At 42.3% G+C, this 11,867-nt stretch overlaps 1 protein-coding gene across 2 annotated transcripts in view; it reads right to left on the bottom strand.

Moving 5' to 3' along the window:
• kif19 (kinesin family member 19) overlaps positions 1-11,867 on the bottom strand; it is a 36,862-nt gene continuing 24,995 nt past the window's right edge. For both annotated transcript variants that reach the window (XM_042398564.1, XM_042398563.1), the window contains exons 6-21: positions 11,457-11,593; positions 7,318-7,443; positions 6,999-7,193; positions 5,493-5,639; positions 5,227-5,349; positions 4,673-4,829; positions 4,364-4,538; positions 3,777-3,975; positions 3,344-3,614; positions 3,060-3,184; positions 2,777-2,940; positions 2,518-2,623; positions 1,950-2,073; positions 1,396-1,784; positions 849-1,017; positions 1-750 (exon numbers count right to left, since the gene is read on the bottom strand). In XM_042398564.1, coding sequence (XP_042254498.1) covers positions 623-750; positions 849-1,017; positions 1,396-1,784; positions 1,950-2,073; positions 2,518-2,623; positions 2,777-2,940; positions 3,060-3,184; positions 3,344-3,614; positions 3,777-3,975; positions 4,364-4,538; positions 4,673-4,829; positions 5,227-5,349; positions 5,493-5,639; positions 6,999-7,193; positions 7,318-7,443; positions 11,457-11,593 — 2,735 coding nt within the window. In that variant the 3' untranslated portion in view covers positions 1-622. The remainder of the gene's footprint in view (positions 751-848; positions 1,018-1,395; positions 1,785-1,949; positions 2,074-2,517; positions 2,624-2,776; positions 2,941-3,059; positions 3,185-3,343; positions 3,615-3,776; positions 3,976-4,363; positions 4,539-4,672; positions 4,830-5,226; positions 5,350-5,492; positions 5,640-6,998; positions 7,194-7,317; positions 7,444-11,456; positions 11,594-11,867) is intronic.

The raw sequence follows: 11,867 nt of genomic DNA, 5'->3' as shown, positions 1-11,867 counted from the left end.
TCAAGTTTTTCTTTTTACTCACATATCAGCGTGTCATCAAATTGAAACAACCTCACTACAAGAAACATTGATGCTGAAACTTTGGGCCATTGCTCATTATACAGATTTTACATTGCCATTAGTGTGATATCCTTTTAGCTTTTTTATCCTTTGTTGAATAAAGATAGTCTTTTCCTCTGAGCCCCATGAATATAATGACATCAAAGTAGAACTCCACCCTTCATAACAAGCACTGAACATTACCAAACCGCATATACTCATAATGCACAAACATAAGTACAGTGTTGCATTCATAATGAGCTTGACACCATCCTGACTTGATGATAACACAAGTAATTCAGTACGACAGCAAGCTAAAGTGGGAACACTTGACAGAACAGAACACAAACTGTACGCAATCTTTGGCGTCTGCAGGTCTCAGAGTCAATCAGCGCCATCTCTCAGTGTTCAAAACAAAAGTGCAGAGGAGATCTGTGTGGAGCTACTGTCTCACAATCTTGCCTAATGTCAGTCACTGAGGGGTTAAGTGTTCATTTTAATGGGACTGGGGGTTGGGTTCCCTTCCAGGATCAGCTGGTTTGAGTGTTAGTGCTGGTGTTGAGAGTAAATACGGGTGGACGACTCAGTGTCTGCGTGTACGCTGGCCCCCAGCGCCTGTGGTGGTGATGTAGAGGAGGGGCTGGGGCTGCCGCAGCTGGGGCCCTCGCTTCAGGTTATTCATGTGGACTGTGGAGGACTCTACATTTGAGCCTGTGGAGAGACAGGGAATAAAGAAACAAAGCTCAATTACAAAAAAAAAAAGATTGTAGCAGAGGAATGTCACTACGGAGGCGATTACAGCGGTTTACCTGTTTGCAGGTTGTTAGGGGGTGCCCTGACTTTGGCAAGAGGAGGGACCCCTCTGTACTGGGGGCGAAGCATGGGGGCCTGGGGCTGACCGTTGATGTGGAGGTGGGGGTCTGATGTGCTGTCCAGAGGGCGGAACCTCTGAGCTGTGGTTGTCTTGGTTTGAGGCAGCTGCAAGAGAGGGAAAGACAAAATTAGAGCACTTCAACTTCTCTAATACTCAACAACATTCATTTTTCAAAGTGCTGCTTAGTGCTGTTGTTAAATTGCACTATTGATACCTATTTTGTGGTTTTTAGCTCACACAGTGTTTTGTGAAAACCGTCATTCCTGGGAAAAAAGGGCTGATGAGATGATATAGTTAGTGTATTATGGCTGGTTGGCATTTGTCTTAAGAGCCTTTCTTAGCTAAAAAAAAAAGACTTCATGCAGCTTTCACTTGCAATGTTCAATGCAAACATTAAACATCATACATCAGTGTGTCATGAAGAGGTATTCTAAAACGTTAAAATAATAAAATTGTACATATAGAAATAGGAAAATACTTACTGCTTGACCAGTGACCTCGAAAGAACGTGAACGCCTCTTCTTGCGGCGAGCCTCAAAGTCAACTTCACGTGGGGTTTGGTTCTTGGTGGCGACCTGACGGTTACGTGGGCGTGTCCAGGTCACCTGCAGGCCGGGCCCCTCGCCAGTGCTGCTGGACAGGTTATCATCTGAGGTGGCGTGTCTGAGCTCAGGGCTAGGCTGCCTGCCACGCCGCATTGGTAAACCTCTAGGGGGTGCCTCACTTAAAGACAGGCTGCTCTTCTGCTTCTTGGGGTCCAAGGGAGAGGGAGGAGGGGGCAACCGCAAGGCATCCACCTCCAGGGCTTTGGAGCGCCGACGGGCTGCCTTCACCACAATGTTCTGGACTCCCTTTAGGATCTGCTGCCTCTCTGTGGAGGCCAAGGGAGAGGTTTGTTATTTTACTGTATACACTTTCTTTACCAACCAGGTAGATGGTCAGGAATGCACAGACAGTACAGTTCTTCACACTCATGTCACTTCACTCACTCATACTGTCGCCCACACTGTACTGTCTCCTCATATGGACATCTTACCGCTTCTTGAAAGGGGGATATCAGCCCCTGCCTCGCTGCTCTCGGGTGATGAATCCAGGTGGCTGCTTACACTGTGACTGAGATGGCTGTAGCTCAGAGAGCTCTCAGGAGCCAGTTGCTGCAGCTGTAGACATGAAATGCAGAGTGCCACGTTATGATCAGACGTTCACCGCCGTTCTTTGCTTCGAGCTGAGGTCAGGTTGAGCGCCATGTTAATCAATTCTGTTTCTCTCCAAATGTGTAAATGAAATTTTAATAGGGCCCTTTGGATTCTACCACTCATAACTCTACTTAATACATCTTGTCTTTGAGTCACATTTGCATAGAGACAGAATTTGATGGAGGTAATATTATTTCAAGCCCGGAAAAAAGAGCTCATTCTGCTGGTTTGCAAATTTCACCATGAGGCAAAATATCTGTGTGAGTTTTATTCAAATAGGAACCCATATTGCTTGAAGTGCAAAGCAACACCTAACTAGACTGTATTATTCCACAGCATGAGACAGTTCTCATGCAGAGCTATTGAACTGAAATGAACCAGGGCAAATTGTATTAAAATTGTCCTCACCTCTCTGTTGCCCTTTCCGTTGATGTGGATGGGAGGTGGAGTCATTACTGCTGAGTTTTTCATCTGCCTGGCGTGAGGGCTGCTTTTAAAAACTCTGTTATTGTCCCTGACACAGGGAGAGAGAAAGAGAGAGATAGACTGAGAATCTCAAATTAACTTGTTCATTGTATTATGAAGGTATAGTGACGCTCGCTGTTGCCATTACTGTAAATTCATCTTTGGTATAAATTCTAAACATATGAACAAGATGTCTTCTTACAGCTCAGGCTCAGGCAGAATGGGGGGCAACGTGTGTCTACGGATTTTAGCTTGGCCTCGTCTGTTGTCAGAGCACATGTTGCGTACACTCTCCTGGTCTGAGTCCATGTCCTGCATGTTGTCACGACCGTGGCCGGGTAGGGTGATCTTGGGTAGAGAGCCCTCCTGGAAATATCAAATAGAGAGCATTTAATAGGAAGTATTTGAATTAGTATTAATCTAGACAACCTTATTAACATTTTAGTTTCTTAATTGTTTATTTGATTTGTCAGGTGGGGGGTTACCTTGATGGTATGTCTGGTTGTCACCTTATCCAGGGCCATGGCTCTGTCCAGTTCCCTCTCATCAAGCTCCCTCATGTACATATCATAGAGCTCCTGGAGGTGGGGAGGTACTAGCAGACTGTGGTCTGGAACACATACATGCACACAAAGTTCAGTAAATCATAAATTCATTGTGCCTAAAACAAAAGTTAGATCTCTGCAAAGCAACTACACAGAAGTTACCAAATTATAGATATTTATTAGAGGCTTTCACACAGGGTCAAAACCAATTCTAATGGTCTCACCATCAATGAACTGCCTCTGCTGCTGTATGATCTCGTCACACAGGTGTCTGTGCTGCTCGAAACGCTGCACCACAAAGTTTTTCTGCCGGATGACGTTGTCCTTGAGCAGCGCGTGGGACTGCATCTCTGCATTCTCGATCTCCAGCTCATGGACCTTGCAGAGGAGGCCCAGGACCTCGCGTTGCTCCTCTGAGCTCACCCGACGCGGCAGCAGCTCCTCTAAGCGCCGGGCCCGATCCCGAAGCTCCAGAAACCTGCGCTCGAGCAACGCCTTGAGGGTGAGAAAGAGAACAGGAGCTGATCAGATATGGTCTCAAGCCTCAAACTGTTTATAAAGCGTTAGAAGAAAGTGGTTAGTTATATATTCTACAGAAGCAAACAAAAGTGCATGAACCATTTTCCCCTTAATTTCAATAAGTAGAAAAACTTCTACCTTCTGTTTGTGGATCTTTTTCTGTTCAGTCATGAGTGTAACCAGGTTTTCTCTGGCTATCGCCACCTCCTGAGTCTCAGAGCTGTCAGGGGGAGACTCCGGGGAGTCGGAGTCCTTCTCGCTTTCATCCTTATTCACACTTTCTTTTCTCCTTTCTGCCCGCCACTTCCTCCTGCGCCTACTCCGCTCCTGCTCCCAGCTAGGAGAAAAAAATACAGAAACATTTTAACTGCCAGCAATAATTACATGTCATCTGGTTTGTAATTTACAGCTAGATCATAGTGATCAGATTTCTGAAGCCACATTTGAATGTACGCAGTTCAAGCTATCATCTGTTTGAAAGACCAGTGAGAATTAATTGAACGTAGCACAAAGTCAGAGTATGGTTGCAATGGTTACCTACTGTTCAATATACCTTGCACACTCATTAAGATCTCAGTGGTGTTAAAACTGCACATATTGAATAACAATTCTGAACTTTTAAGCTAGAACTAGATTCCTGAATGTTACACAGGAGATCTTTGCATAATACATGTCTAACTAGAACATATGAGGGGGCGAGAAAGACATAAATCCTGAACACTCACTCTGCAATAGTTAGCAGGTGTTTGGAGGTGTCGATCTGGATCTCCATATTGCTGTTTTCCAGCTCCATCAGGCTCTTCCTGATCTCCATCTGTTGGCGGAACGCATCCAGGAGCTGCTCCCTCAAGTGATCCATCTCCGCCCGACTCTGATGGCTGGAGTGGGCCTGGACCTCCGCTGCGGGGAGGGGAAAGATGATGACAGAATGAGATAAAGATGAACAGGGATTATGCAACACAAATATTACAAAACATCTTAATTTGGCAGATATTCTTCATGTACTGTAGGAGGCGGTGTGGACAAGGCTTTACCCTGGACGTGGCGGATGTCAGCCCTGTCTGAGTTGAGTTGGCGGCTTGCCTGATCTGCAATCTTCTTCTTGAGCCGCTGGATCTCACAGCGCAGATCTGAGATTATGCTGGTGTACTGAGCAATGTGGTATGACACATTTATCAGGTTCTTTTTTACCTGAAGCACAAAATGACAAAAAACAGCTGAGCAAATACATAAATATTGACACAACTCTCTCAAATTTCACACTGAAAGTTGTATTTTGTAACTGTCAGCAGCTGAATTTAGCTCTTGAAATACTATTACTATTACTTGGATCTGCTTTATTTGCTGTAAATGTCTTATAATCAATAATAATGAGCAACAATCTACTCTTAACTTCTTGCAAACCTTTTACATGCAGTTAGCACTACAATATTAAACCAAATATAACATTACTCCCTTGTGAACGAATTTTAAGGTGAAGAAATCAAGAAATTTGAGGAAATATTTCATTGCAGCATTAAGGACATTGATAAAAATCAGTAAAAGTAGACGAGAAGTTAAAAGATTGAAATATGTGTTCTGAGCTCACCCGTGTTCGAATACTTTTGGCACGGTCAGCATATGCCAGCGTGTTACGGGACTCCTCAAAAGCCACAGAGGCAGGACTAATATGGGCTATCATGACCGTTCGGCTGTTCCCGCCAAGCGAGTCCTATTAATCAAACACATCAGAAGAAAGACAAAAACATACATTAATCAGCAAAAAAAAAAAAAAATAGATAAAAAATCTGAATCATAAAACACATTAAAAATAATGAGGAAGTTGGTACCATATACATTTTTAAATTGCTGTACCTTCAGTAGGCGAGTCAACTTGCTGTCTCGATAGTTGACATACTTGTTGCCATTTTTGTCACTCAGGGCGTTGATGCAGTTGCCCAAAGCCAGGAGGGAGCGGTTGATGTGGGCCCCTTCTTTCAAACGCTGACCCCTATTCTGAGTCTGATAGAAAGACAGACAGATATGAGTCAGAAAAGTGATGAAATTTTTTTGATTTTTTTGTATTTTTTGGGCCTTTCATGCATTTGTTAGAGAGTAGACTGCAGAGAGCTGACAGGAAATTAGATAACAGAAATTTGGGGGAATAACGTGCTACAAAGGTCCCAGCTGGACATGAAGTGGTGACAATGTGATTACATGGTCACGACTTGGCTGTTTCTTTCAGAGTAGTTGTCATGTTTCAACTTTTGCCCAGGAGATGGCATTACCTCCTACCTTTGGTTCATCAAGACTTGGCTTAAACTACATCAAGTTCAGCTTTTATTAGCCGCATGCACTCCTCTTTTGAAGAGGCAGAGAAAATGGTCCCTGTAACCTCAAGTGACAAACAACTCTCTGTGCCGCTCAATTCCTAGTGGAGGCCATATGTGCTGTTCATCAATACCATGGCTGTGAACCTTTTTCAAACAGTCTCCATGGTAAATAAGTGCTTTCACTCACCGGCTGTTTGCATGTTGCACGTGTGGTGCACAACAACATGTCGGTGTCAACATAGGCGACAATGATAAGCTATTAAGCTGTCCAACAAAAGCAGTCTCAACTTGAAAACTGCCAGCAACAAGCTGAACAAATACTTTTCAACATCTTCGCTTGTCTGCTCAAAAAAAGAAGATTGAAGAAATAATAAAACCAAGGAAGTGAACTGTCTCACAGATAGTCTTTTCTCCCTGTCTGGTAATACAGCCTTGCACGTCTCCATACAAGAATTGACTGTATTGGTTTGATGTCATGGACAAGACTCTCAAAAGAGTGGCTGACAGCACTAAACTGGCTGTGCTGTAAAATGACCCATTTGCCAATCATGAAATGGCTCACCACCTTCAGTGTTTCATTTTAATTACTTTTTCTTTCTTTTTTGTTTATTTGTTACATTGTCCAGAGTTTGTTTTATTATCACACCCTGCATATGTACAGTGCTTAAGAGATGCTTGGTTTCTGCACTTAGGTGATTAAAGAGCTTATTTGCTGAAAGGTTGGTGTATTACTTTAATAAACTACATGGTGGGTCATAATGACAGATGTAAAAAGGGTTTTATTAAAGTCTCCTGAGGTTTATGTGGCCCTCAATCCTCTGGCCTGTTGTAAGAAGTCACTGCCAAGCATCCCTGGTGAGCAGACTACAGTGAGAGGCTACATGAGTGCAGACACACTCACAAAGCAGACCCTTGTAGTTTGAAGGCTACATGTGTAATGTGTACATACAGGCTCAAAAGGAGCAGTGTATATTGTATAATGGGTACAGTAGCCAAGTCATGCTATATAGTCATGCTATATATACAAACACACATAGACCACACACACCTGTGCTGCTCGTTCGGAGCCGGCAAGGTCGATCATGAAGAGGCGTGCAAAGCGGACCTCCTGCAGGACATCACGGCAGCGACTCTGCTGTTTGACGGCCACCTGCAGCACAGCGTGGGAGCGAGACGACGTCTGATTGGCAGCTGTCGGCTCCTGGGTGCGCTGTTTGTTACCCTTCATCAACAATTCCATGATCTGACAACACACAAGTAGAGTTCTTTGATGTGTCTGCAGTTGCGCTGGATGAAATCTGTATGCTTTAACTAAGATGAATGAGTGAATGAGTCATGTAGTGCAAGTGTATGGTAGCTTGTCTCACCTCTTGAGCATTGATGGTAGACACCTCAGTGATGCCAGCAACCTGAATCACTCCCTTAGAGTCTTCTCTTAGGTCTAAGAAGCCTGAGGATGGGTTCAGCAGGTCACGGATCATCTCATTGTAGATCTAAATGATGCAGATAAAAATACAAAATCATCAACTGAGTTCACCTTCAATAAAGATCGGAAAAAAATATGTGCTTGGCATCCTTAACTTAAACCTTAACTTTTAAACTCTAGACATGAATCAAGAGGAAAAGGTTTAAGTCCATGGACAAGGCTCCATTCAGCTTTCAGGCCTCCCTCACACACACAAACATGGTACAAAAGCATCAAGTGCTATATTTTCAGAAACTTTAGAAACCTCTACTTGTTGGGTGGCAGGCTGCCATCAAGCCAATGTCAGTGCTCTTCTTTCATTCACTGAAAAGAATATGCAGTTGACCTCTCTGGTCTGCAGTGAAAGCCCCTAAATCTACATAAAAGCCCAGTGCAGGAAGTGACATCCTGGAAAGTGACCACTAGATGACAAACCAACGGGAGGCTGGAAATATGAAGACAGTTTTTGTTTGTCAAGCAGACCCCAGTCACAAACTCTGAAAAGGGGATGCTTTTATTGACACTGACAGTTGGGTATTTTTCTCTGTTATTTTTTCCAACTCTTTTATTTTGAGTGAAGTTTAAAAAAGACTAAGAGTCTTCAGCCATGCTAGAAGCTCTGTGAGGCTGTACTTGGGCACAATGGTGCTTTGAGCTAAATGCTAATGTCAGCATGCTACAGTAACATGCTTAAAATGAAAATGCTAACATGCTGATGTTTAGGAGGTAATAATTCCCATGTTCACCGTCTTAGTTGAGTTTGTTGGCATGCTAACATTTGCTAATTATCACTAAACACAGAGTGTAGCCGAGGCTGATGGGAATGTCATTAGTTTTGCAGGTAATAAACCAAAGTATTGGACAAATTAAAAACTTAACCAGATGATGGTGCGAGATGAAAAGTGTCATAGGGAGGGGAGTTATCACAATTCATCCTGAGTGAAACATGAAATTGGGTGGCAATCCATCCATTAATGGTCAAGACATTTCACTCAAAACCACATGGTGGTGCTACAAGAAAAGTCAGGGGACCACCAAAGTCAGGAGAATACATCATCTGGGAACCATGAAAGTTTGTGCACAATTTTGTGCCCATCCGTCAAGTAAGCTGTTGAGATATTTAGGTGGCTAAGTGAAAAATTTACATGAAAAGTCAGGGGATCAGCAGGATTCGTCATCTGATCACCATGGATATCTGTACCAAATTTTATGTCAATACATCCAATAGTTGTTGAGATATTTCAGCCTGGTCCAAAGTGGTGGACTGACCGATCAACAGATTGACATTGTCATCCCTACACGCCGTTAGTGTAGGTAAAGAGGTTTCTCTGTCCACTACCCTACACGTGAGGAGAGCAAGGCAACAAAACCAGAATAAACATAAAAACAAAGGGGGAGGTAACACTGCGTGCATGTGAGTGGTAAAGAATGAATGAAGGTGTATATTTGCATTTGTTGTGCGTGTTTCTGTGCATGTGTTTTTGAGATTGCACATGTTGAAAGAGAGTGTGATTTGGACAAGAAAGGGAGCAGATGTGTGCACATCGCCCAGTCAGGCTGTAAAATGGCGTTTAACCTCTTTGTGGTGAGGCGGCAGTGGTAACAGATTGCTCCCTGGAAACAGCAAACACACACGTCACACACAGCCTTGTCAGGATCCATCCAGAGAGTTCAATACAGGTCAAAGAACATCCAGACTCCATGATTGGCGTTTTAACAGGCTAATTTTTACATCCAGAGTGCTACTAAAGAGCTAAGCTTCAATAATAATGTCAATCATTGACATTAATGATAATGTTTGTCACTGAAAACACAAAATCTAATTTCAATGTCTGATGCAAACCCTCCACTCAATGGGCAAAATTTGTACCCAACAAGTGCTTATATTGTGCCATTTTTATTCTCTGCTGAAGGTTGAATGTCCTCTTCATATTTGCTCTTTTTAAAACAGGTTATATTCATCATCTATCTCTTTCTTTCTGCCGTTATCCTTTTCTTTTCTTTCTCTCTAACCCTTTTCTCTTTCTCTCTCTCTTTTCTCATAAAATAATTTCCTTTTCTGACAGCCTGGACATTTTTGAACAAATCTGACTCATTCGTCTTTGTATTCATGCTGCCATCTTCTACAGAACGTCTTGTAGGAAAGAAACTACAAAGGACAAATTGTTCATTTGAAATCATAAAAAATATCTTGAATGAGACACATCATTTTAAAGGTTCACATGATACAATACTTTCTGTATTTTGAAAAACAATTTTGACCAGATACTTTGAAAAGAACACATTATGAACCCATTGTGAGGCTATGCCATAATCTCAAACTGACCACAGTCAAAAAAAAGGCAAAAATGACTTCTGTGAACCCATGAGAATACTAAATCACCCCAGTGAGGCTCAGTTACTGCTATCAGAGTCAAATGAACCAACTCCATTGTATCCACTGCTATTAAGGGCTTTGTCATTAAACACACAATCTGAGCTGTAGCTGCTTCTCAGTAATGAGGTGTGGAACTGCAGCCAGAAAGGCACACAGAGAGACCACCATCATGAGCCTGGCTTCTCATGTGTAGTTCATCATCCAATGACAAAGGCGGAGATAATCCCTCAGCCAGCTGGTCCACAGATCACTGCACACCAAAAACTACTGAGGGCTTCAGTGCAACAAAAGCTATCGGTTACTTACTGTGGTGTCTTACAAAGTTTGTCCTTGATCTTTAAAACTAATTTTGAGTCATGACCTGGTAACATCATCAGAGCTGTCACCTTATAATCTGCGGTAAGTTTTGAGTTGCTAAGAAAATAACCTCATCTAAAAGCCCTCACACAACAAACTCTGACAGATTTAACATTGTGCATCGCCTCACCTTGCCTCACTTTACCTCCTGTCTTATGTCATAAGTTGTATTTGAACCCAATGTAAAAACTGCAGCTGATTATTTGCACTCCAAAGAATATCATGGAAACACAAACAGAACAAAAGAGGCTGCCATTATATCTTCTCGGAATTAAAAGTGAGAAAATATATTTCAATTAGCACTGTAAAGTTTTGCTTTGTTGAGATTTTTCAGCCTGTGGTCTTTTAATGTTGAAGAAAAGAAATGAAAAAAAGAAAAAGAGAGAACCCGGACAAAATAGGTGAAATTACCGCTTTATTTTCCTAACAGCCTTTCAGACAGCTTTCTGCCACTGACTGCCTCCACTGACAATACAACACACCAAAGCTGTTAAATGGCCATCAATAAGGGACAGTTAGAGACAAACAAAAACTACAGGTGTTGAACAATGGTTCAATGGCTGACTATCACTTTGAATTTGAGTTTTCAAAAAGGGTTTTTTTTAAAGATGGCAACTTTCTTTTGAAGACTGCATTGTACTTTTGAAATTACAAAATGCTATATTTGCACAGTGACATTTGTAAATGTTGAAAGCAGTACGCCTTTACCATTTTAACAAGGAAAGGCATGGCAAGTTTATTTGTGTAGGACCTTTGAACACAATTTAAAATGCTTTACATTAGACATAAAAAGCATTAAGACACAATGTACAGTACTGGTCAAATGTTTGGACACTTTCTCATTCAAGTGAATGGAAAAGTGTGTCCAAACTTTTGACTGGTACTATAAAAGGCACATATAACACAAAGTTTGTGTCCGGGCTCCTCTGCAGGGCTGCGGATAAGGATGTCAGCTCAGCTCCTTTCACATGTGAAACAAATGCTAGGCTAAAGTAATGCAACACCAGTAGTATCTGCATACGATTGGCATCAACTAACAACCTCAGATGTTATCAGTGTGAGCAGATAACTGTGAAAGAGGACGTTCTAATTGTGACAGAAACAGAAATAGATGCCTGCAGTTAAATGTGAAGAAATCAGAAGGAATCTCCAAACTCTGAGTGAGCAATCAAGTTAATGGCTTTAACATTTTGAGTCCCCCACTGCAGGGCAATTAGGAGATGTGTCATCACTGCTGCATTAACTAGATGATTCTGTGTGTTGTGAGAGTGAGAATACATGTCTGGAGAAAAGTTCTTGAAACTGACCTCCAGATAGGACATCGAGACGCTATACAGCATGTCGTCACTGGTCTCCTCAATGGCACGGAACAAGTCGTTCAGGGTTCGGACATAGATGCCAGGCTCCTTGTCTGTCCCCAACATGGTGTATGTCTTCCCACAACCTGAAAACAGCAAAGAAAATTACAAACAAACAAACCATTTATGGCCTGCCATGATCAAATAACATCAGATCGGTTTAGAAGGGAAACATTTTACTCCCTCAGTTGGTACAGTGAAGCTTTTGACGTATAATGTGAAAGAGGTTGTACGTAGTTATCACTAACTCTGCAGTTCTTCTCAGCTTTACAGAGCATTTTAGTCTTTCACCTCATTGTTTTGGTTTCATGGTTTTAATGTTTTAATTCTCTCTCCCTGCTTTCATCAGTGTCCTTTCCA

Source organism: Thunnus maccoyii, chromosome 20, assembly GCF_910596095.1.
Source record: "Thunnus maccoyii chromosome 20, fThuMac1.1, whole genome shotgun sequence".
NCBI classification, from domain to species: Eukaryota; Metazoa; Chordata; class Actinopteri; order Scombriformes; family Scombridae; genus Thunnus; species Thunnus maccoyii.
Note: the sequence above shows the minus strand (reverse complement) of the source record. Positions and strands in the feature narration are given on the sequence as shown.